General features: G+C 41.9%; 1 protein-coding gene across 2 annotated transcripts in view; it reads left to right on the top strand.

Moving 5' to 3' along the window:
- Positions 1–452: 452 nt before the first annotated feature.
- mino (glycerol-3-phosphate acyltransferase mino) overlaps positions 453–26,748 on the top strand; it is a 46,731-nt gene continuing 20,435 nt past the window's right edge. Inside the window, exons 1-3 of one of the 2 annotated variants that reach the window (XM_065231312.1) lie at positions 454–1,094; positions 22,349–22,541; positions 22,850–22,960. In XM_065231312.1, coding sequence (XP_065087384.1) covers positions 1,030–1,094; positions 22,349–22,541; positions 22,850–22,960 — 369 coding nt within the window. In that variant the 5' untranslated portion in view covers positions 454–1,029. Of the gene's footprint in view, positions 1,095–22,348; positions 22,542–22,849; positions 22,961–26,748 lie in introns of both variants that reach the window. The other variant, XM_065231313.1, reaches the window with a different exon arrangement.

Raw genomic sequence — 26,748 nt, forward strand, 5'->3', positions numbered from 1 at the left:
TACATCGGAACGGCGAAGTTTTGTTTACATCATGCCATGTCTGTGCATATACTCGTTATTCTTAAAGAAGGCCCAGTGCACTGGCAAAGATCAACTAAGAAAACTTACCCGCCGTTCTGGCCTTCGTTTACACGAGATGCGACGAGAACGGAAACTAGGGTGGTTGCATTATTGCATCAACTTTGGCTCAGACAATCCTGAGTTATTGGCGAAGAAGGGATGCACCCACTGTTGCTATACCGATTTTTGCACTCTCCCGAACCCCCGCAATGATAAGACAATCTCGAAACACCCTAGTGCAAACGCGGCCCACTGAGTCCTCTGTACTTATTATCAGTCAGCCCTGCTCCCAGCGCACGTCTCTGTATGACAGTACTACTTAAATACATTCTCGAGTAGCGCTGACTTTTCTACACTCGCAAACGGCGGCAACAAAACAGTCGCGATGCTCGTCGCAGATTTTCAGTCGCATTTCGCTGGTCGCCATGTTCGGATCGGAAGTAGATTGATTCTACACAGCTCGCATTAGCAGTTACCAAGTTGGCTCGTAATATTCGCGATAAGCCACAGCCATTGTCGCGTCCATCGTCGTCGTCGTCGTCGGTGGTGAATTTTTGAACCGTTGCCAAAAGTGATCAACGTGGTGGCGTGATTATCATCATCACCGGCCCCGAAAATAAACGAGGGGTCAAGCAACCCCCGATCCGGTCGATGAGAAGCAATACTACCCCATTCGTAGTATCTTTCCGGTGTTGGTAGAACCGTTTCCCTTTCGTTTCCGGCTGAATGGTTGCCGCAGGAGGAAAGTGTGGTGAAAAAGAGCGAGTGTGGTGAATTTGCACGACCAACCCAACAGTCGGTGGTTGTAGTGAAAAGGAAAAAGCGTAACGTTCGGGAAAGTCTTCCCTGAAGGTTATGATTCAAAGAATCGAAGAAACCCGTTGTGAATGCTATCTTTAGATTGTGATTGAACAAGTGTCAATTCAGCTGAAGTAGGGAAAAGTCAACAATAATAAAGTTTTTAGCAAAATGGTTGGAATAGTAGAGGTGTTACTATTCCTCGCCGTCGTGGGATACTTCTTCAACAAGAGCAGGTACGAGATCCCCCCCTAACCTTGTTCTCACCTCGTCGCCGAATGTAAACAGTCTGTTGTCAATGTCAGTTCTTTTGGGCAGACACACAAAATATGTCTTTGATTCGTGAAAGAGCCCATTCTTTCAAACGTCGTTAATTTGCTGATAGTTTGGGAAATCCGAATGAAAGCGAACTCATTCTTTGTGTTTCTTTGCACAAAGCTCATGCCCACCAGCTGATGTAAATACTACGTATATTTAGCAGCTAACAGACTTGAATCATGCGATCGCTCAATCGATCGACCGATCGATGGTGAACTCTTTTCAGGGTTTGCTTGCACTGCATCGCATCTCTTGGACGAGCGTTTTCATAGCTAGGCTAGGCGGTGAGATTGAAACGGTTCATAGACGAATGGAGGCGCAGGTCACTCAGCTGATCGCGATGATTGGCACCGGTGACTTCGTTGGTTGGGGAAATTGCACTCTGAATGTTCGATGAGCACATCTCGTTGGAATTTGGTTCAAAGGTTTTCGTATGACAGTTTTCGAGCCATCCGAGCTGCGAACCTCTTATGATAATACAGACAAGTGAATTAAGGCTTGTGTGTATTGCTATTAACGGGTGGGTGCTAATCCAAAACAGGATTCCCTTTGCTTTGTGTGGAAATTTGTCGTCATCGTTCCAATTTTGAACGCTGCGTTTCCAATTCATCGGAACATGTTGCAGTCATTTCTTCGAAATCAAGTGACCTATTCCAAAAATATTCGTTAGCGTTCTTTCTCATAAAATTTTGTTATTTTTCATACCCGCTCCAGTGAAAAAAAAACATAGCATACTTTAATTAACTTGCTTAGTTAGCCAAAGTCTTCGCACCAACAATGTTTTAATTTGGAAGGGATCTGGATGAAATTTATCCGCTTTGGGATGAAATTCATCTGCTGAGGTTTAATTCAGTGCAAATACGAAAAATCTCCAAAAATTTCTCCAACTTACAGTGTATCAAATAATTGTCCGTACACCTGAATGGACAACTTTTTGAGACACTGTAAATAGATATGCTTGTGAAATCTTGGCTGGTGCTTGATTAACTATTTATTGATTTATCGGTATACTTTTGGACTTGATTAGCAGCGCCTATATGAAGCTTGAGCAAGTTTATAAAACGCTCAATTTTCAACTATTTTTTGTAGTGGACGGATTTTAGTAAAATTAGCGGCACATAAAAGATCACTTTAATGACTACAAATGAGAAAATTTTCAAAAAGTTTAATTCAAAGTACAGTTATGACCCGATGCTATCAGCCTCTCAGCGCATCAGATTTTTATCCTTCACTTCTTTTCACATAGCCGTTATTCCAAATGTAGCCATTCGGTGGTTTGGGAAGTGTCTGAAATTAAAAAAAAACTGTATGGACGATTTTCTACGAGGATGTAGGGACAATCTAAATCCTATCAAAAACGGTCTACGTAGCTTGTGTACGGCCCCTAATGGTCTCTTCAGAACTACCTTGGAATTCACCTTTAGTTCTTCTCGAGTAACAGTTTTCCTGAAAATCTGCTCTAAATTTCCACGAACTTCTAGAGTCGAATTTGTTTGTAATTCTCCTCAGAATTCCTTTTAAATTATCCCCAGAGAGAGATAGGGTTAACTACCCCATTTTCGGCCTATTAAGCACAACCCGCACTTAGTCTTTCTTAATCTAGCGCAGTTTAGCACCAAACGGAATGTTATTATTACTTATGGCTTCCAAATTTATTTACCTTTCCGTACGTACCGTAAGATAAACCAATAGTTAAGTTATTCTAAAAAGTCTAGCACTACTTCTTGACGCCAAACTCGGCCTACGGATTCTAAACTTGGCCTAACGCATTGAAACGCCAATGAATTCACTTCGGCCTATCGGATGAAGATAAAATTTGATTCGGTTGGAGCGCTTCTTTTGTTTTTGGGAATAGTGGGTACAAACCTTCATATCACGCGTTCTCATTGACTTCGTTCTGTAGCTTATTAACTAAAGTATCGTACCAGACGGATAATTGACTTGTTAACTCAGGAATCATGGATTTATTTGAAGATTTCTGCTCGATAGGCCCAAAATGGGCGATTAGGCCGAAGTAGTGCTCTACCCTATAGAGAAAATGGGAGAGACTAAAATTCTCCTCAATACTCATTTGACATTCTCATTCAAATTCTCTAGGCAATCCTCCACAGGGTTTCCTTAAATTTTGTTTTAAGATCAAGAGTCATGAATTTTTTTGAATCTGATATCTTTAAAATTAATTTTAACAGGGTGGCCAGCGAACCGGGCAATAACTGGTTATTTGAAAAGTAACCGGAGAAACTCGGGAATACGAGCTCAGAGAATCATCTAAATGAGTATTTAGGATAATGGTCCTGCTTGGCTGGAATTTTTTTGATTGCTTGGAGTATCATTTTTATGGTTGAATTATTCAAATATAAGTAGACAGGCAGTCCTTGACTGCACAGAGTGGCCCTATTGAGTATTCTAGGTCTTCATTGTAAAGCTGGTTAGCTCGCAAAATTAGCTTTTCAGTGAAGTTTTAGTATTGTGATTATGCTGCTATTGCAATTGATATGGAATTAACGTAAGCGCTGTTTTTAAACGGCGCCGGTGGTGTAGTGGTAAGCATGATTACCTCTCACCCCAGCAGGCCTGGGTTCAATCCCGGGATGTTCTGAGGCATAACGTCTCTGATCACGCCTTCCTTCGGATGGGAAGTAAAGCCGTTGGTCCCCGGTTCATGAGTTGATGGGTCGATAGGTAGGGTCCAGGTGTGGGAGCTGCCTTCCTGGCACGTCGGTAGCATTGGTGCTCAGCACGGAAAACAAGATCGACGGAAAAAACAAACCAAAGGAAAAAAAACGTAAGCGCTGTTTTTACGATTTCCTGAATTCGCCCGCGGATTAGTTTTTTTTTTGGTTAAGCGTGTTATCCGGAATAACTCTAGCGGAGCTGGTTCTTAAAAAGTGCTCAAGGGAAAACAAAAGAATGTGATTAAAGACAGGTGTTTCATATGTAAAATTAAGGGGGCGACTCTATTTAAGATGCAGGAATTTTGTTGCTTTGTTGTTGTGAGATGCACTCGCGCTTAATAGATAGAAACACGATTGTCTATGATTTTGGAGATTTCCTGCAAAAAGGTGGAGAGCGATGCGAGTTAGATGGATTTAGATGCAAGAGATGAAAAAAGATTTTTCGTAGATTGATCCGCTAGTGTGAGATTTTTCGATCATTCAAAATCGAGATTTAGATGTGTCGCACCCCTCGTGTAAAATACAGGTGACCAGTGATTCAGGAAATTGAGAAAAACGGCTGAAGCCAGGAATTTGAAGTCACAGGGAAAACCCCGTGAAATTCGATGAAAAATCAGGAAAAATATGCTTCGTCCTCTGCTTGAAAAAAGTTAGATTTTAAGACCGTTGGACTGGACCAGATTTTCAGGATACAGTCACTTCGAAGAACTATTAAGAGAATTTTAGAATTCTTTTTTTCCAAAGCAAATTTGAACAGATTTTAGAGGGATTTCAGAGAACATTTTTAAGGAGTATTAGGAAAATCTCTATGAGAGTTTCGACTAGAATTCCCAAGTCAATTGAGTGAGTTCAGAGTAAACATTTATGCACCTCTCTGGAAAATTTCATGACGATTGTGAAAATAATTCTAGGATTCGCAAAAAAATACCAAGGGAATCGAATGTTGAGGGTAAAATTCCAGAGAAAATTCTGAGGATAATACCATGCACATTTCAAAAAGAATTTCTAGATAATTTTAAGGAGAGTTCCAAGCAATTTCCAGAAGAATTTAAAGGAGATCTCCAAGATAATTCTCGAGTAAAATTTGAAGACAATTCTCGACGGGAGAATTGGATTACAAGTGTTGCTCTCAAAAACTAATTGGCCCTTTTCAGTTGTTGGTCGAGAATTCTGAGGTGAATTGCATGGGAATTCTACAAAGAATTCCGGGATTTAAAGCGAATTGAAAACAAATTTAAGCTTCAGTGAATTCAAGAGAATCTATGGACGATTTTCAAGTTTTTTTTTATTGTTCTACAGAAATTTGAAGGTACTCCCAGAGAGAATTCCAAATCGAGAAGAATTCTGAAAGTAAATTATTCTAAAGCAACCGAATAAAATCCTGTTATGTTTTGAGTGAATTTTCATAGACAAATTGTGAATACTAGCTCAGTTATCGCTCAGCTTCTGAGACGTGTAGACGTTTTTCAAATACGCTTATCAGAGAGTCAGGCATTTTTTACAATTGTCCTTGTGTCGCCGGGCCACGTCGCGTGCAGTGTTTCCGCGATGAGGCGAGAAAACACCTTTCGAATAGATTATTCGAATCTCCCTCTGAAGCCATCGTACGAAAAAACCTACGTTTTTTGCCGTACGGTACTTGGTCTGAAGAGGGAAGATGTGAAGAGACTACAGTGTCATAGAGGCGAATCATGCGCGTTCGTCAAGGTCGCCGACCTAGCTTTGGCCCAACAAGTGGTCGATGAACACGACGAAAAACACGAAGTGGAATGCAGTGGAAAAAAATACAAGCTCCGTATTACCATGGAAGATGGAAGTGTCGAAGTGCGTGTGTGGGATCTTCCCGAAGGTGTGTCGGAAGAGAGGATTCTCGAGTTCCTCAGTCGGTATGGCGAAGTGCTCTCAATCCGGGAGCTTATGTTTGGTGAAGGTCACGAGTACGGTAGCGTGCCGCTTGGAATCTGGTCTGTCCGCATGGTGGTAGAACGAAATATCGATTCGTGGGTCACTATCGACGGAGTGAAGGCATACATTGCCTACAAGGGTCAACTGCAGTCGTGCCGTCACTGCCACGAGCTGACACACACGGGTATTTCGTGTGTACAAAATAAAAAGCTGCTGGTCCAGAAGAGCTACGCTAATGTGGCAAAGCAAACGGGACCACAGCAGCAGCAGCAACAGCAACAGCTGCGAAAACCATCGACCCCGAAGCCGCCACGAAATAAACCAGCTGGCCCGAAGCCTGCTGCGCCACCACCGGTAACGTCGGAAACTTTTCCCGAATTGCCACCGTCGACAAGTGACAACGAACTGTTCGGCCAGAAAACTCACATCGGCCAACTCACCACGCCAACAGAGATGGTAGTACTATGCCAGAATGCGAGACCCCAACACACAACAAAACCCCAACCTCCAGCATCGTCGAGAACGCTCACCAAGGTGACCGATATCAATTCGGATTCGGTGGAGCTGTTCAAAAAGCCTGGTGGTGTACCTCCACGCAGTAAATCGAACGGCAATGAGACAGACGAGTCAAACACTTCCACGAGCAGCAGGCGAAGTCGAGGGCGACCTATCCTCAAAAAGCCCCGCCGCGATGACGAAGACGACGAGATGGTTGAGTAATACATTCCATAATGTCTCTCACATCCTACAACGTCGCTACCATTAACATCAACACCATCACGAGCCCGACGAAGCTTAACGCTTTGCGAGCCTTCGTCAACAGCCAAAACCTTGACATTGTGTGCCTGCAAGAGGTGGAGAACGAGCAGCTTTCTTTGCCAGGCTTTGTCGTTGTCGCAAATGTGGATCACGCAAGGAGGGGGACGGCGATCGCACTGAAGTCGCACATCCAGTATTCTCATGTCGAGAAAAGCTTGGACGGTCGGCTGATCGCTTTACGAGTGCAAGATGTCACTCTTGTCAACATCTATGCCCCGTCGGGCACTGCACATCGTGCTGCTCGGGAAATTTTTTTTAACGACACTCTTGCCTACTATCTCCGCAACTGCACCGAGCAAGTAATTCTAGTGGGCGATTTCAATTGCGTGCTTCGCCCAAGTGACTCGTCCAGCCCGAACACAAGTCCGTCACTCAGAACGGCCGTCCAGCAACTACAGCTTATCGACGTGTGGGAAAAACTGTACCCACGAGATGCTGGCTTCACCTTCGTCAGCAGAAATGCACGATCCCGTCTTGATCGTATTTACGTGAGCACCGGGCTTCGCGACCATCTACGAGCAGTGCATACTCACGTCTGCTCGTTCTCCGACCACAAAGCGCTGACACTCAGACTCTGCCTTCCCCACCTTGGACGTGAACACGGCCGAGGCTTCTGGTCCCTTCGCCCCCACCTGCTGACCGACGAAAATGTGGCGGATTTCCAATACCGGTGGCAATATTGGACCCGTCAGCGCCGAAACTACGCCTTCTGGATGGAATGGTGGCTGTCGTATGCTAAGCCCAAAATCAAATCTTTTTTCAAATGGAAATCGCGAGCTGCTTTCGACGAGTTCCATAATGAACACCAGCGACTCTATTTCGAGCTACAGCTAGCATACGATGGCTACTATCAGAACCCAGCGATGCTAACTACGATCAATCAGATCAAAGGCGAGATGCTGGCACTGCAGCGCAACTTCTCGCACATGTTTATGCGCATCAACGAGACATACGTGGCGGGAGAACCCATCTCCATCTTCCAACTGGGAGAACGGAGAAGAAAGCGAACCGTCATTACCCGGTTACAAACCATGCAGCACGATACCATTGATGATCCTCACGCGATCGAGGCGCACATGGTGAATTACTTTTCCCGCCTATACTCGGAAGAAGAGAGAGCAGATGATGAGAACACGTTCGTCTGCGAGAATGCCATACCACCCAACGACGAGTTAAATGAAGCGTGCTCGAGTGAGATCACCACGTCAGAGATTCTCGCTGCAATACGGGCCAGCGCATCCCGTAAATCCCCCGGCTGTGATGGTCTCCCGAAAGAATTATACTACCGCATGTTCGACGTCATCCACCGAGAACTCAATCTGGTGATGAACGAAGCGCTCACTGGCAACATTCCTGCAACGTTTGTAGACGGTATCATTGTATTGGTCAAGAAGAAGGGTGGCGACGACACAGCCCGCTCGTATCGTCCCATATCGCTTCTAAACACGGACTACAAAATATTCTCTCGCATTCTCAAAACCCGGCTGGAGGGTGTGATGCGAGCGCACCACATACTAAGCGACGGGCAGAAATGTTCAAACTCAGAGCGAAATATCTTCCAGGCAACTCTCGCTCTTAAAGATCGGATAGCTAGTCTCCGTCATCATCGCCTCGCCGGGAAACTCATCAGCTTCGACTTAGATCACGCTTTCGATCGGGTCCGGCACTCATTCCTTTTCGAAACCATGCGCTCGCTCGGCTTCAACCAGCATCTCGTCACTTTGCTCTCCGAGATCACTTCCCGCTCCACCTCTCGGGCATCTCTCACGGCCGATCGACATCCAGCGCTCGGTGCGGCAGGGGGACCCGTTATCGATGCACCTCTTCGTGTTGTACCTTCATCCGCTTGTGTGCAGACTTGAGCAAACATGTGGGCTTGATCTGCTGGTGGCATATGCGGACGACATCAGTGTGATCGTCACATCAACTGCACAAATCGATTCGATTCATGGGCTATTCACGCGTTTCGAAATAGCCGCCGGCGCCAAGTTGAATGTACGCAAAACTGTTGCCATTGACGTTGGATTTTGCGAGGGAAATCAAATCGACGTCCAGTGGCTGGAAACAGCCAGCACGGTGAAGATCCTGGGAGTGATTTTTGCAAACTCGATTCGGTTGATGACGACGCTGAATTGGAATGCGGCGGTTGGCAAGTTTGCGCAACTGATGTGGCTCCAGTCGTCTCGAACCCTGACCATACTTCAGAAGGTGACTGTGCTGAATACGTTTGGAACATCTAGGATTTGGTACCTTTCATCCATTCTACCTCCACTAGGCGTACACATAGCGAAAATTACGTCAAGGATGGGCACCTTCCTGTGGAGTGGGATAGTCGCCCGGGTACCATTGATACAACTGGCGCGCAGCCGGGAGCATGGTGGACTGAAGCTGCAATTACCGGTGTTTAAGTGTAAGTCGCTCACCATCCACCGACATTTGCGAGAGATCGATTCCCTACCTTACTATAGATCCCTTCTTCTCCACGATAATCCCCGCCCAGCAATTTCTATAGATCTTCCCGACATCAAATTAATCCTATCAAATTTATCCCACATTCCTCTCCAAATCCAATATAACCCCTCCGCCGATCAAATCCATCAGTATTTTGTCCAGCAAATCGAACTGCCAAAGGTGGAACGCAACAGTCCACAAAACGACTGGCCACGCACGTGGCGAAACATTGCTGCGAAGCAGCTCTCTTCAACGCAGCGATCGAAACTCTACATGCTCGTGAATGGTAAAATCGAGCACCGAAAACTACTGTTCGTAATGCAGCGAGTACCGGACGAAAACTGCACACATTGTAGCAATCAAACGGCTGAAACTCTTCTCCATAAATTTTGTGCTTGTACTCGTGTCGGCCCGGCTTGGACGGTTCTACAGCAGAGGATAGCAGGCATAATGAATGGATGGAGACGACTCTCTTTTGAAGACTTGATGATACCTGTCCTAGCAGGAATAGACAGAAGAAGGCGTGTGGAAGTGCTTAGAGTTTTTATTAAATACATTTGCTTTGTTTGTGACTGTAACGATAGAATTGATGTAGATGCACTGAAATTTCACCTAGATCTAGAATAACAAATTGTAAATACTATTATCAAATGAACTGACCAATAAAACTTACTTATTAAAAAAAAAAAAAAAAAAAAAATACTTCGAACGTATTGCAGAACCAAATTCAAGATGCAGGAGAGTATATTCATAGCGAGATGGTTGCAGTTCCTTTCACACATCCGGTTACTATTTGATCTGATTACCTGGCGTTTGCCATGTTTAAAATGTGTGTATTTAGAAAAATGCGTTGCCTTCCAGTGTTAGCCAACACGCGATTTATGTCTTATTTGCATTCTATAAAATGTATTGAACGCTTTATTCAATTTGAAATTGTATAGGATTACTCTTCATGGGCTAGAGGTCCATGTGGTATTTCATGAAAAAATGGCCAGGAAGCACTAGTATCAACAATCAATACGAAACTAACGATTTTAAATTGGCTCACTACTTGACTAGCCTATTGGTCCCAAGCAAACGATTAACGTACCCCATTCTAGTCAAAATTCTAGTACTACACAATGTTTGTTTTGATTCGCTATGAAAGTTTGACAGATAAAATGAGGGGTTAGTGGATTTTCCTATGTTTCGAGGGTTTGAACCGATTAGCTTGGGACCAAAGATAGTACCAGATCTGAGCCAAAAAGTTGAGCACGTTTCTTCGGGACCTACTAGTCTTAGAGTTACCTTTATGCTAGTATAGTACTAAGGAAAGTAATAACTGATGGGGATGTCTTTTGAAATTATCCTCGAGCATCCTTTAAATGTTGTTAATGATAATGTTTGAATGCTCACCAAAATTCTCTTGGAATTATTCTTAAAATTCACTTGATACTCTCCTCACGATCCCCAAAAATTCTACTAAAATCACCTGGGAATTCTACTTAATGTACTTTTCACAGTGCTCATGGAATTATTATATGAATTACCTATGATTTTTTTCGTCTCCCTTGAAATTCTTTGAAATGCATCTCATAATTCTTTAGGTCCCTATCTCATAATTATCTTGGAGTCCTGTTCAGAACGCCTGGAACCCTTAACATTCTTCCAAGTTGCAGGCCTTGAAAGCTTTCCAGGACCAAAATAATGATTTACTTTTGTCTGAGGTCTTTTCCAAAATAGCACATTTTGCAAGGGTCACTCAGCACACTGTGCCGAAATTAGAATCGACACCGCTTGGGCACATCCATTGGCACACATTCGACTCACCTTCGGCACAATCTTGATTTGAATGTTGTAAATAAAATGGGAGCCCTGCTGGACAACTGTCATTGAAGTTGACCACAACATTACTTGCTATACTCGGTATGTCTGTACAAGGTATCTGTAGTACTAGAATTTCGACTAGAATGGGATACGTTAATCGTTGTAGTTGGGACCGATGGGCTAGTCGTCTGTGAGCCAAATTAAAATCGTTAGTTTTAACCGGTTGGTACAAGTCACCATGTGTGTTTGTGGTGATATTTTTTAGATATATGTATTTTTTGTTTGTTACACTGAAAAAAGTGTTCACATAGTTTCTATTAGGAACGCACAGCATATTTTTTTAAAGTAATGATTTTCAGCTGAATGTCACATAACATAATAAATTTCTAAGTGAGTAATCATATAGCTTTCATTGGACACATAAGGTTCATATGATTTGGTGGTGTTATTTCGAACTATGGGATCACATGAAAGTTATCTGAAATTCACATGGATATTTTCCACTTTGTTGTGATTTATTTTATGAGTGATACCTTCATACAAGAGACAATGTTGACCTTGTTAAACACGTTCCATCCCGGCTCGATCGATCGATTCGCGTGCAGCACTATTAACTGGATCGAGCACATAAATGGGTAAGAGAACAATAGCAAGACAAGGTTTATCCGGTGTACGTGCTCTCTCCGGTAAGCATTTTAAGGTTGCTCGAACGCTACGTGACCGGAATTTGCTTGGAACGGGGCTTTGCGCGGTGTCGTGATAAGTTTCCCAGAACGTCAACAACCTAACCCCCCCCCCCCCCCCATGATGGTTGAATTTGGTTGAAGTGGAATTTGCACTTTTTCCGACGATTGCAGCAACCCCATAAATCTTAATCAGTGGGGGGTAAACCGGACTGCATCAAATGCAACCCTTCGTTATCTAATTGCATCGACAACAATGCAAAATTCGCGGACACCAAAGGAGCAAAGTTTGGCGTGTCTGACCTTGACATCTAATGCGACACTGTGAACAGTCGGTTGTCAAGTCAACGAACCACACCCGCGCTTAAATTCCGTATATATTATCCGTAATCAGCCCCGGCGGTGATTATCGACGAATCCATTGAACCCTATTGTTTATGACGAAAAAAATGCGATCGGTTTTGTAAATTTATTATCTCTTTGTTTTAATTTTTTTTGCGGGTGGTTTAGATTACTGATAAAAATGCGATTTCGATATGTCATGTCGTACGATACGGATTAATTTTGGGTCGTCTGTTGCCTAGGCAATGTAGGTTTTGTTAACCTAAGCTAAGAATGGTTCGTCGTTCTGTGAAATAGCTGACTCAATCCAGCACGGTTAAGCCATCAAGATGATTAGGAAAGATGCCTTCGGTGGACTTCCGCACATTTGATTAGTAAACAAGAAGCGTTCAATTGCCGCTGCGCAATGCATTGGAACTGACTGTCAGTCAGAGTCGCCCTTCTGTCATTACTCACTTGAATTAACCGGCCGTCGGTGGCCATCGTTCGGACTCGGCGTTAAAATAATCAATGCTGGTTTATCATTTCCTAAAAGTGAAAACGAAACTTTGTTTTAAATCGGTGCTTGCAAATGGTCTACTACTAATACTGTAATCACACAGGTGACAATCGACGCCAAATGGTGGCGAGGCCAACGGGTCAATGCTAATCACATGTACCGCACGCTTACTAATCCACGCAAGACGCGACGCCGTCGGTAATTATTTAGAGTAAGTTTTACGAAAAATTAACCTTAGGTCATTTAGAGTAAGTTGCCGCAACAAGGACTACTACAGTATTCTGCGTTACCTATAGTATTGTCACCGGTTGTCGCAAGTCGCTCGTCAGCGCAGTAGGCGATGGGGATGGCGCTCGATTGATTGATTACTACGTGATCGCAGTAGTAGTCTGTTTGGGGGTAATCGGGTAAGACGGGCATCTTAAGGATTGCTATTTTTTATCGTCAATAAATATAGCATTTTCATATCCCAGAATGAACCATTTCCCGGAAATCTATATTTATTTAGCGTTTTTTCGATGCCTTCATTTTCGATTAAAATTTACACAGGACTTGGGCTATGTAAAGAGTGAAACAACTACGTAACCTCAGAAGCCTTACCTTTTTTTAATAGCTGTATAAAAGTTTATTTATTTATTGCGCACCGTCTTCGACTACGTCGTACAGGCTGATTACATAAAAATAATAAGTTAGTTCTGTGGCATGGAATTGCCAGTAACGGGGAGTTACGAAATCTGCGAGGAGGAATGTTCCATGGAATGCGTTCCGGGAATTCGGGGCAGTCCACATTGCCGGTAATTAGGTCGAAGATGAACAGTCGTTGCAATTTGAGACACCTTGCTGAGAGAGATTCCAAATCAATCAGCATCCATCGGTCTGGATAACTAGGAAGAATGGTTGGATCATTCCATGGGGATGCTGACGTAAAGCAAACCTCATTAAACTTTTCTGGATCCGTTCAATGGTAAGAATATGCATAGTGTAAAATGGAGACCACTCTGGGGAAGCATATTCTAAGATACTATGAACCTATGCTTTGGCAGTTACGATGGTTATGTGTTCGCAAAACGTTAACCTGGAATCGATCGTAACGCCTTGATTGAGTTTACACATTCTAGGGAATCCAATCCCATGCAGTATGGATGAAGAATAACGCTATTACAGCGGATGAAGGACATCACTTTGCATTGTATGCCGTGTGGCTCGCATGCCGTTGTCGCCGTCAGACTAGCAAACGATTTATATCTTCTTGTACTGAAACACAGTTTGGACGATGAGAGTAGCTCACATCTATCACATAGATCATAAAAATAAGAGTACCGAAAACACCGACTTGTGGTACGCCAGATCGAGTGTCGAAGGTCCTGGGGCGTACGGAATTCACCACCACGAAAGCATTGCGGTCAGACAGGTACGAGTTGAGCCATTCCGTGATCCAGGTAGGAAATCCTACATGATTCGTTTTGCTAATGATAAGGTTATGCGGTACTGTATCGAAAGCTTTCGCAGAATCGATGTAAACCGAATCCACTTGCTGTTTTGATTCTATATCACGTGATAGCGCTGACACATAACACATAAGGTTTGATGTCGTTGAGCGGTGCAAAGTCTTACTGAGAGTGCAAAGTATGGATATGCCACGATAATTGGTGACACATTTTTTTTTAGACTTATGTATCGATACTATACGGCATTCTATGCATTTGGAAAAGTTCTGTCTTGGAGCGAGCTGATGAACAAGTGTGATCAGATCATGATCATTGGCATAATGATCGTGATTTGTTTTTGCTTTTTTCAGTCTGTGAATTAAGAAAGGCGCATGTATTTGCGTTGACGGCATTAGTCCTTTCGGTGGAGTGAAAAAGAAAGGAACAGTTCACCGTGTTGACAGAACTATCCGATGAACTACCGAGCCAAATGTGCGCTATTTACAGGTGAGGAGCAATGAAACTCGTCGACTCTTTCATTATCATCGCGTTCTAATACAGCAACAGACGTTACGTCACGTTACGTCACGTCTGTTGCTGCATTCGAAACCGAGAGAACGAAAGAGTCGACTTGTTTGCATCCTCCTCACCTATAGAAACCGCACATCGCCCCGTTTCAACCTTCGTATTAAAAGTTAGGGTAGGGTGGTTCAAAAAGCACCCCTGGGGTAAAATGGACCTGCGCTGCTTTCCAATTGTCAATTCGTGAATTTAACAATCAGTATTGCTAGTTCAGTGCTTGAACAAACTAACATTCTGGCGCATGATATTTCCAGAATTAGTAATGGGAAAGCAACGAAAACCCGCACGGCGCCATTTTACCCCGGGGGTGCATTATGCACTGTTTTCCCCTACCGATGGTCAGCACCTATCTGCTGATGCTTGCTAATAGCGAATTTGTTTATTATACCGTTCCAACCTGGATTGGGTATCAAGTTAGGGTCGGCTTGTTTTCTAGCAAACGTCAGTTTGAGCGTTTGTTTTTATAACCTGGGACGGGTCGACTTTCGCGCTGACAAAAAGTTCGGGTTTGCACTGGGTTGGAACTGGTACCAACCTGGGAATATACAAATTCGCTATTGCTCTATAACCCCAAACTGCTAAAGAATGCTACTCACAGAGAGACAGTCACTCTCGTCTCGTGAAATAAGCACATGTTGCGATTTGTGGATATAATGAGCGAAAAGGGTAACTCACTTGTCTGAGCTTGACTCAGTCTAACAATGTATTTGTTATCTGTGAGTTGCCTACCTAATAACGTATTTTCAAGGTGGAAGAGGACTAATCGTTGGTCGTAGTTTGTACAGATCACGATCTGTACAGTTTACGACAAACTGGAAATCGGATCATGCTCGCTTGATTTCCATCACTGCTCCTTCTCCATTACATTCCAGCCGCAGACAGTATATGAGCAAGTCAAACGCGCACTCTTTTTCCTATAGATTTGAGGAAATACCTCAAATCCCCTCACCCATAAAAATGTGAGTTAGGAAGAGGAGTACCCTTCGCCCAATTTCAACTTCTGTTAAATATTTACACTGTCGAACTCCAACGGAACTATCAATCTGTCCTTTTCAGAATTTCCTCTAGCTAGTAAATTATCGCACTAAAGCTTCATGTTGATATTAGTATAGCATTTCCTCCTATTAAATGAGTATTAATAAGTACCTATCGCTAAGGTAAACAATAGCTTGCTCAACACATTTCTCGTAATTCAAAGTCTATCTATGTACGCACTAATTCTATCGAATAGTTAGAGGAACTCTTCCCTTACATAACACTAGTTTACAAAACAACATAAAAAGGGTGAACTTTAGTGGTTGACCAACGTTTCTAATGCAAAATCCTACGCTGAATTCAATGCCGTGGTCAGAAAAAATTAAAGTAGAGCCATTTTTGAGATATACAAAAAATTTGATTTTTTGAATTTTGGACAAAAGTACGATTACTAAAATGTCAATATCTTTGGAACTAGTGCACCAATTTTAAATCTTTTTTTATGAAAATGAAGCTAAATAAATTTGCACAGCATTTTTTTTTTCTGCGAATTTTCCATAAAAATCTTGTTTTAATCATCATTTTTAATGGGATAAAAAGATTCAAAAAATCATTCCATAGTTTATTCTTAAAGTCCATTAAAAACTGGAGAAAATGAGCCTTTAATGGATGAAATCGGTTGGAAATTGTCGAAGTTATGAAATTTTTTGTAAAATCATGGAAATTGAATGTTCCAAGATTGGCCGTTGTCCCGCTCCTAGGTTCATGCACCACTTCCAGTAAGCCTTTCTGCGGACGTGTACGCATACGGTGCATTTCACTAACACTACCAGCTGTCACGCAAAATTAAATGGGATATTTTCAACAATATAATTTACGCTAGTGTTTGTGAGACCGCTCCTCGAGAACCTAACGCAACCAACTCAATTTGACAGCTTTCTTTCTTTAACATTGCTTAACGATGTATACGACAAAACGTGAATTCAAGTGTAAAAATGATCCTCAAAAGTTTTGTTACGCGTGTGGCAACTATATATTTACAAAATCGGTCAATTTCACTGCTTCGTTGCAAACTGCATACAGGCTTTATTTTAAAATTGATCCTGGAGACTTTGACGAACCGTGGATTCCAAAAGTATTATGTTGTTCGTGCAAAACGTGTTTGGCTTGGTGGATGTCAGGCGCAAGGTAAATTGATTTTTTGAATAACTTTCATATAAACAATTTATGTACAGCATGGTAGTGCTTTGTTCTTTCCTGATCGACATTATCTTACTTCATCTATTTTTGATAAGTGTTAATGTCTTACTTACTAACTCACTTATTTGTTATCTGTCAGTCGCTATTTGTCCTTTGACATGCCCACCATATGGCGTCGAACGTTTTGTCATGCAACGGATTGTTATTTCTGCTTAACAAAAGTTAAGCAACAAGGACGTCACAAAACAGTTGAGTATCCACAAGTGGCTTCTATGACAAAACCTGTTCCACATTCAAGTTCGGTCCCGTATCCTGTTTATCCAAAGCGGAAACGAGCGCCCTCTGTTGAATCGACCGTTACAAAAAGTGAGGAGGAATTCAAGGAGGAATGCGAGGAAGACTTCGAGGTGGAATTGGAAAGAAACCCAAAACTGTTTACACAATCCGAATTTAATGATTTGGTGCGAGATCTCGACTTATCGAAGGAGAAATCCGAATTGCTGGCATCACGCTTGAAAGAACACAACATGCTGAGCAAGGAGGTCAAAATTTCTTGTCACAGGAATCGTCACAAGAAATTTGACAAATATTATTCTACAAAGGACAAGGCATGTTTTTACCATGACGTAAACGGCTTGTTTGAAGAGTTTGGTGAGCCATATGATCTAGCTGAATGGCGTTTATTCATCGATAGCAGCAAGTTGAGCTTGAAAGCCGTTTTACTGCATCAAGGGAATGAGAAACCTTCTATTCCATTAGCTCATGCCGTTAATATGAAGGAAACGTATGAATCAATGGCTCTATTGCTCAATTTGATAAATTACAATCAACACAATTGGAAAATTTGTTCCGATCTTAAAGTGGTTGCCATGTTGACTGGATTGCAACAGGGATACAAAAAATATATGTGTTTTTTTGTGTAAATGGGACAGTCGAGCTCGTAAGGAACACTACGTCCGAAAAGATTGGCCAAAACGGGATAATTTCACAATTGGTAAAGACAACGTTAAAAATGATCCTCTTGTGGTAAAAGAACGCATAATACTTCCACCACTACATATAAAACTTGGGCTATTCAAAAATTTCGTCAAAGCGTTGCAAAAAGAAGGGCCGGCATTGCAGTACTTGAAATCAGTATTTCCAAATTTATCTAACGCAAAGATAAAGGAAGGTGTATTTGTTGGCCCACAGATCAAAAAACTGCTCAATGATTCCGCATTCAATACAGTTTTGACACCAGATGAGGAAGAAGCGTGGAAATCGTTCCAGCGTGTTGTCACAACCTTTTTAGGAAATTTCAGAAGCCCAGATTATGAGGAAGCCGTCGATGAATTGCTCAATAATTATGAGAAAATAGGTATAAATCAAAAATATTGTGTTTGTTACATATAATTAATTTCAAATCCTTTTATTTCACTGAACACAGGTGTGAATATGTCTTTGAAGATACATTTCCTACATTCTCACATGGATTTTTTCCCGGAAAATCTTGGTGACGAGAGTGATGAGCACGGCGAACGTTTTCACCAACAAATGAAGATGATGGAACGTCGTTACCAAGGGTTTTGGGATGAAGCAATGATGGGTGACTATTGTTGGTTTCTGATTCGAGAAACAAGTTCAAAACATCGAAGACAAAGTCATTCGATTCTCAAACATTTTTAATAAAACCTAAATAAATTTCTTTTGTATCAACTCGGTTTAAATCCTGATATGCCTTAATCAAATTGATATGTAGAGAAAAGAATCTCCCATGAAAACTTTACATGCGATTTGGATGCTTACAACGACACCTAGAAAAGGAACTCTAAAACTGTTGTATTTCAGCAACATTTTTAAGTGTTTTACAAAAATGCTCATAACTTCGACAATTTCCAACCGATTTCATCCATTAAAGGCTCATTTTCTCCGGTTTTGAATGGACTTTAAGAATTTCACCGATGGCAAGGGAACTTGAAAATTATGAAATCTTTTATGAAGTTCTAAGTACCTCGGAAAAGCTAGAACTAAAGATATTTGGGAAATTTCTGAAATCTTAGAGGCAGTTCCCGTAACTTTCGTCCAGACTTTTGGAGCAGTTTAAAGATCTATAAGCGTGAGTTTAGAAAAATTCAGGATAGTTCCATGATATGCCCAAAAAATTAAGAACCCTTAAGATGTTCCGAGACTTTCAGGAAATTACAGAAATATTTCAGTGAAACTCAGAAATATTTCAGGTAGGGTAGAGCACTACTTCGGCCTAATCGCCCATTTTGGGCCTATCGAGCAGAAAACTTCAAATAAATCCATGATTTTAGAGTTAACAAGTCAATTATCCGTTTGGTACCATACTTTAGTTAATAAGCTACGGAACGAACTCAATGAGAACGCGTGAATGAAGGTTTGCACCCATTATTCCCAAAAACAAAAGAAGCGCTCCGATCGAATCATGTTTTATCATCATCCGATAGGCCGAAGTGAATTCATTGGCGTTTCAATGCGTTAGGCCGAGTTTAGAATCCGTAGACCGAGTTTGGCGTCAAGCAGCAGTGTTAGACTTTTGGCAATATCTCAACTATTGGTTTCTCTTTATCCAATCTTATGGTACATACGGAAAGGTAAATAAATTTGGAAGCCATTAGTAATAATAACATTTTGTTTGGTGCTAAACTGCGCTAGATTAAGAAAGACTAAGTGCGGGTTGTGCTTAATAGGCCGGAAATGGGGTAGTTAACCCTACTTCACAGAAATCCAGAGAATTTCAGGAAGTTTAAAGATGTTTCCAAAAATCTAATTTATTTCAGAGATGAACCAAGATCTTCCATATAACTGAGAGCTTCAGGGAAGATCCGAGAACACGAAGATAAGAGAAATTACATAAGTTTTAAAGAAGTTTGGAGAACTTCAGCGAATTGTTAAAACTTTAGAAAAGATCCATGATCTTTAGGAAGTCCGAAAAAGTTCCAGAAAGTTTAAAAATTTGATGAGAAGTACTGTGAGCATCAGGCTGGTTTCTCAAACTACATATGAACTTCAAGGTAGTTTCATTAACTTCAGGAACATTTTGGGAATTTTATAGTAGTTCTTAAGACCTCAGTGCAGTCAACTGAAATGTCTCATTAAAATTCACTTGGAGTTCTCCTCAGCATTAGCTTTAAATTGATATGATGATAGTGATGATATGGAACTACCACTCACTGTAGTAAGACAACCGTGGACTGTCCTCACTTTTCAACTTGATCAAGTTTAATAACCTCTAATTGTACTCAACCTACCATTCCGAGGCTCAGTAGCTTAATGGTTACACTAATAAACAAATACCATAAACGAACTGTATCCCGTATGGGTAAATTATCTCACAAATGGTTTGGATGATACCCCGAACACGTCGTTAAACTCTCTTTTATGGTTATTTTTATTAGGGTACCGTTTCTGCTTATGCAGAAGGTGGGGAGTTCAATTCTTATTATATTCCCACCAGATTTTAAATAAAAAAAACAGCACTTGTACATTGACGATGGAAATCTAATCCAAAAAAAAAAACTCCATCTATGTGGTTCTCTGTAAAATTTCACTGGTTCTGATCAGTAACCGAGTAGCAACTACGACGTGCACGGTCGCATGCTCATGCTCTAGTTGTTCTCAATGTGCCACGGGTTGGGTAGATCCGTGGGCAACATCGCCCATCCACGGGACGGTTGAGAATCGCCTTCCAACAAACCATCCAACAAGAGGATTCCCCAATAAGTGGGGAGAAGAGCTCACTCTCTATTCACGAAATGTTAAAGATAAGAAGTTGACATTTCCACTCTCCCCATCCATTTCGCTTCATTTTAGTGTCCTGGTGGACCATCCTGTACCCAGCATTTAGCAGCAGGTTCATATAATAATGGGATGAAGTTAAGTTAAGAGAAAAATGTAAGAAAGATCTCACCCGACATAACGATGATTTCTAAGAACTCCCATGGATATACTGTCGCTACTACCTCAACCGGTCACACAGCAGCGGAAATTTTCAACAACCACGAAACACATTCTGGCTGTTCTGCCTAAGAGGAATCTCAGCAGAGAACAAAAAGGACTGCGATTACTGGAACGTGCATCGCCAGATCCTCACCGGCTGAGTCAGCTCGCGACCAACGCCGAAATTAGAAACGATAATTCCAGCGACCGAAAACAGACGGGTCTAATTGCTGCCACTCTAGCACACTTCGATTGCATTTCTGAAACACAACCTCAACGCACAAACACGACGATGAAAAGATTCGATCAGCGCCTTTCGTCCGGAAGGCGGAAAGCCAGTATGCAGGAAGCAAAGAGAAGAAGAAGAAGAAGAAGAAAATGCACGCACAGAGCACGGCAAGAGCTGAACTGCTAACGTTGAAAGTCAAACGCGAACTGTATTCTCCCGAAACTCTCAAGCTGGGTTTAGACAGGGCAAGTCAATTGATCAAGTCAGTTTAATTCAACTGACTTGAACGCGAATTGAACGTGTAAACCATGCCATTCAACTGACTTGATCAACTCACTTGAATTGAAAAAAGTTGTACCAGGCTCTACTTTTCAAGCCAATTGAATTCAACTGAGTTGATCATTTGACTTGCCTAGTCTAAACCCAGCTTCATGGAATTATTCTAGCAATTCGTTTGGAACGCTTACTCTATAAAAATTTCATTATTCTGTGAAAAAATTTTGATCGACAAAATAATGGGAGAAAATATCCCGTTTTTGTCAGTTTTCCGGTTTTGAGAAGGGGCTGACCGAATCGGGAAAGTACTGTATCTTTGCTTTAAAGTTCGAATCATCATCAAGATTTTATTCTTTGAAATCAAGCTTGAAGTTGTAATATCTTTCAAAATATTATCATTAAATTTAAAACTACAAAAAGTTAAGCCCTTTTTAAAAGTTGGACGTGAAAAGTTGAACTCGGTTGAACAATATTTATTAACAACGTATTGCCAAAAATTCATGGAAATATTTTTTCCCGCCTGCTTGTATGGAAATCTCCCACGGTGCACTGTCCGACTTACCCCAAATACCCCTGATTGTAAAATTATCCATATGCAAGCGATGTCAGCGTAAAACCGGCTTCGATGATTGCTGAGTGCGTAAAAGGGTTTTCAGGTGAACCGGTTATCGATCGATATCCTTTACAGGAGGTCAAGGTCAACGGTGAAAGATAATGGTCTGCATCCGTTGTAGGAATGGAAAATGGGTTCAGTTTTGTTTTGAAGCAATCCATTGTGCATCGCCCATGTTTACTCCCATTCAAGTTCAACTGAACTATGATTGCAGATTGCTTCATCTGACGTCCTTATTGCCTTGAATAATTAACCCTTCCTGTCGTTATTCATTATTGTTGTGATGCCTGTGCAAAATAAAGCCGCAGGAAACATTCGTTTATGTCTATACCTATATATCAACAGAAAAGTGCTAAAGTTCATTACCGCATAAAAACATCCCAGAACAAGGCTGATAAGATTAGTAAACAACATCTGAAAATGGGTGCCTTTCCCACCACATTTTCATCAGCCTATCAATCATTTAAGTCGCAAAAATGGTAGATTAAGCGTTGTTTTCACATTGTTTGATCCATTCCAAATCCAGTACATTCCTCTTTCTTATCATTCTAATTTGACAGAAGGCCACAAAAACCAAAACAAAATTTGATAGGCACCAATAATGTATTGCATCACCCGTAGAAACAGCTGTTACTACGACTGATTACTACCCGGCCCACTTAAATTCGTTGTTGATCGCCGCTGCCTCTCCCGCGAGAATCAATTAGTGCTAATCAAACGTTTTCTCCATCTTCATTCTCCATTACAGAGGCACAGACATGGTGGACATAATATCGAACCGTGTGCAGGAGGCATACGGATCATTCCGATTGCCAGGGATGTTCGGCTCTGCCACCACCCAAACCATGGAGGGCGGTCTCTACTCCACCTACGCCATGCTGAAACGCTTCGGAGAGCAGAAGAAGCGCAAACGACAGATAGACAAGGAGAATGATCGGAAGGTGAGCATTGTTTGCGTTGCATCTAGTACTGCACCAGTAGGAAATTGACCAGCAGACAAACGTTCTCAAACGCGGTCAATTGGTGGGGTCAATTAATGGCGCACCGATTTCGCACACGTTACATATTTCATTTCATTCTCACGCTTCTCAACCTCCTAATTAAATCGACATTTACTAACCTCAAACCCCGTTTATATACACTTTTCCACATGCTTCTTTTCCATGATATTGGTTGTCTTTCTACCCGGAATTGAATCTATTACTACCCGCACGCACGCTTCCCATCATCTCTAAACCACCGATCACAGACACGCGAGGAAAGTTTGTACCAGATGAAGAACTCGGCCACGCCGCACATACTGCCGGATTCCAAACCGATGCCAGGCTTGGCGTGCCGGTTCTGTTCACCGGCCGAAAACGTAAGTTTTGTTCTGGTACTACCAGCATTGTTTGTATGTGTGTGTGTTTCATAATAATTAATCATAGTCTAGTACTGCAATCGAGAACAGTAACCTTCATTGCTTACCCTGCACTGATATCTCGCTTTTAAATGGCCTTTTGATATGTGTCAATGCACCGACACTGACTAGCAGAGTTCCTTGAGTCTATTTTTAGCGCCCGTGTGCACTTTCTCTGCGCTATCACTGCTGGTAAAAAGAGCGGGTTGCGCTGCAGCAGTTCTCGCCTCGAGAAGAACAATCTTTTTTTTTGTCTAGGAATTAGAATGATAGAGTGATTTAAATTACTGTTGTTTTGTCTGGACTGGAGTAATCAATCGACTGTTCGAAAGAGCTACCTTGCACAGATCCGTCAATTGGATAAACTAGCGGAGCAATGTGTCTTTTCCGGTAGTAGTTATCCAGAACGTCCGTCGTCGATTAGTGGCACGCGTCAACTAGTAAATAGCTGTGTTTAATGACGCAACTTGCACTCGCTCGAAGTTGCTCCGGGCTTAGAGGCGTATCAAATATGACGAATTTTTCGTATTTTTTACCCCTCTCCCCTCCCCATGTGTCACGCTTTTTCCTATAGCTATTCCACATATTCTCGGACCCCCTCCCCCTTCTCTTACTTCCGGTCGCAAGTTCTCGTCCTCCGTACTGCCACAGGATTCCGTTGGCCGATGCCATATCGGATCGCCTAATGGTCGTAATGGGTATATCCTTCGCACACTCTCCAATTCTTGTTTGCCACCAACGGCGGACTGCAAAAAGTGTCGTCGATAATAGCTTCTCGGCCATCTCTGCGAAAAGTGGCGCTTTCATTGGACAGCCTAATTTCCATTGGAACATCTGCTTCCCCTCTCCATTGCCCAATCATTGAAGTCTCCTAAGATGACTACCGGTCTTCGTCCGATCAGCTCTTTGGTAAGTCCATCCAGCATCTCGTGGAACTGTTCCATCATCCATCTAGAGGGTGCGTAGCAACTGCATATGAAGATTCCGTTAAATTTGTCGATCACGAAACCTTCTTCTTGAATGGGGTATCTACCCATAACTTATATTGCAGCCATCCAAGCTCTATTCGCCGCCTAGTTATCGTTATCGGGAGGAACTCGATACGGTTCCGCAATGATTGCAACGTCGCACCTTTTTTTCCGTTGTCAGCTGTGCAGTGTCACAATTATTGAGTTTTATTTGCACACTTAGAAATACCTAATTTTACACGTGACGGAATCCATCTTTGACATAAAGGATGCGACGTAAACATACATTTCATGTAAAATTAAGTGCTCCGAGATTGAAAAGTTCGGTACTCGACAAAAACTACGTGTGATTGAGCTGAATTTTGCGTCTATTTTGACTTAATTTTATGTCAAAATTGACGCTCGTATATGTCAGTCTCAGAGCACCTAAATTTACAGTACTTTTTCTAAGTATGTTATCTCCATTACTGTTTTGAACGAAATGCTTGAGAATTCATGCCTTAAATCGGAAAAGCATAATCGGAGGTATACAAAACCGGGAAAGCACAGTATTTATCTTAAAATCTTGAATATTTCTTCAAGCTCGGAATTGTTATCTTAACAAAATTCAAAAAATTACCAATTTTCCATAGTATCAAACATTTGTCAAGTCCAAGATCGTGATAATTTTCCTAAATGAATCCTAAACAATTTATAAGGATTATATAAAGGGTGATACGGTCAAAATTTGGTCAATATCAACTTGACGTATTTCTTTCAATTTTGCATTTAAAACACCTGAACACCCCTCATTTTGAAGGTGTGTGTGTGTAGAATGTTGCTCCTATTTTGATTTTGGAATTCACTCTTCAGTTGTCAAAATGCCGTCCAAGCAAGAAGAGCAGCGTATCAAAATTTTGCTCGCGCATCGCGAAAATCCGAGCTACTCGCACGCAAAGTTGGCAAAATCGCTAAAAGTTGCCAAATCAACCGTTACAAATGTAATTAAAGTGTTTGGGGAACGTTTGTCGACAGCCAGGAAGTCTGGATCGGGGGGAAATCGAAAACCGGAAGCCGCTGAGACGACAAAGAGAGTTGTCGGTAGTTTCAAGCGAAACCCTAACCTCTCTCTCCGAGATGCCGCAAATAAGCTGGGTGTATCGTCTACAACCGTGCATCGAGCCAAAAAACGAGCCGGACTATCGACTTACAAGAAGGTAGTGACTCCAAATCGCGATGATAAACAAAATACGACGGCCAAAGCGCGATCCCGGAGGCTGTACACGACGATGCTGACGAAGTTTGACTGCGTGGTAATGGACGACGAAACCTACGTCAAAGCCGACTACAAGCAGCTTCCGGGACAGGAGTTTTATACGGCAAAAGGAAGGGGAAAGGTAGCAGATGTTTTCAAGCACATGAAACTGTCAAAGTTCGCAAAGAAATATCTGGTTTGGCAAGCCATCTGTACCTGTGGCTTGAAAAGCAGCATTTTCATAGCTTCCGGGACTGTCAACCAAGAAATTTACGTGAAAGAGTGTTTGAATAAACGTCTGCTGCCTTTCCTGAAGAAACACGGTTGTTCCGTACTGTTTTGGCCGGATTTGGCATCTTGCCATTACGGTAAAAAGGCCATGGAGTGGTACGCCGCCAACAACGTGCAGGTGGTTCCCAAGGACAAGAACCCTCCCAACACGCCAGAGCTCCGCCCAATTGAGAAATACTGGGCTATTGTCAAGCGGAACCTAAAGAAGACCAAAAAAACTGCTAAGGGCGAGCAGCAGTTCAAGGCAAACTGGCTTTCTGCGGCGAAGAAGGTGGACAAGGTGGCTGTACAAAATCTGATGGCAGGGGTCAAGCGTAAGGCCCGGCAATTCGGATTTGGAAAAGCGGAAGCCTAACTGAATATTTTTCCTGAATTTTATACTAATTGAACTTGAAAAAGAAATTTAATTTGATTTTTTAAATAAACGATTTCACCGATTTACACGCGTTTTCCCTTTACCAAATTTTGACCGTATCACCCTTTAAGAAACCATTTTTGAAATGCGTTCAGAATATGCTGTTTTGGAAGATCAAGTGCCAGAATTAAGGGAAAAAAATGATTTATTTCAAGTTCGCAATTAACTTTATGAAACATTAGAGCTCTTCATTGCAGTCCCAGTAACTTCACAACAATTGTTGGAACTTTGTAGAAGTTCTGAGGAATTAAAGGAAATGCTGAGAATTTCGCTGAAGCTCCATAAAAAAACTGTGGCAACATAAGGGAAGTTAACTCGCTGAAAATATGGGGAACTTACTGGAAGCTTTAAGATCCTCAAATCGGTTATTTTAACATCCGAAAATGTTCAGGAACTTTTATAAAGTTCCTAGAATTTCAGAGAACTTCACAGGTGTCAAGCGAACTTGACAAATATAGAAAACTTGAGGGGTATAGTCCAAATTTTTAAAAAGTTGTCCAAACTTTTGGAGCACAAATCGAGAACCCTTAAGATTTTCCGATAATTTAAGGGAAATACAGAGACCTTCAGAGGATTTATGGAAACTTTAAAAATATTTCAGGAACTTCACAGAAGTCCAGAGAATTTCAGGGAAATTTAAAGTTGCTTCCGGGAATTCCATCTATTTACGAGCAGAACCGAGATCTTCAATAGAATTGAGAGCTTTAGGGAAGCATCGAGAACATCGACAGATCTTAGAATCAAAGAGAATTTCCGGAAACTTCTGAAAACGTGATAAACATTATATGAACATCCGGAAAACGTGAGAGTATTTTAAGGGTGTTATATCATAGAGATTTGA

The sequence above is a fragment of the Ochlerotatus camptorhynchus genome, unplaced genomic scaffold (genome assembly GCF_037179485.1).
Source record: "Ochlerotatus camptorhynchus isolate MF236.1 unplaced genomic scaffold, CSIRO-AGI_Acam_v1.1 ptg000350l, whole genome shotgun sequence".
In the NCBI taxonomy this organism is placed as follows: domain Eukaryota; kingdom Metazoa; phylum Arthropoda; class Insecta; order Diptera; family Culicidae; genus Ochlerotatus; species Ochlerotatus camptorhynchus.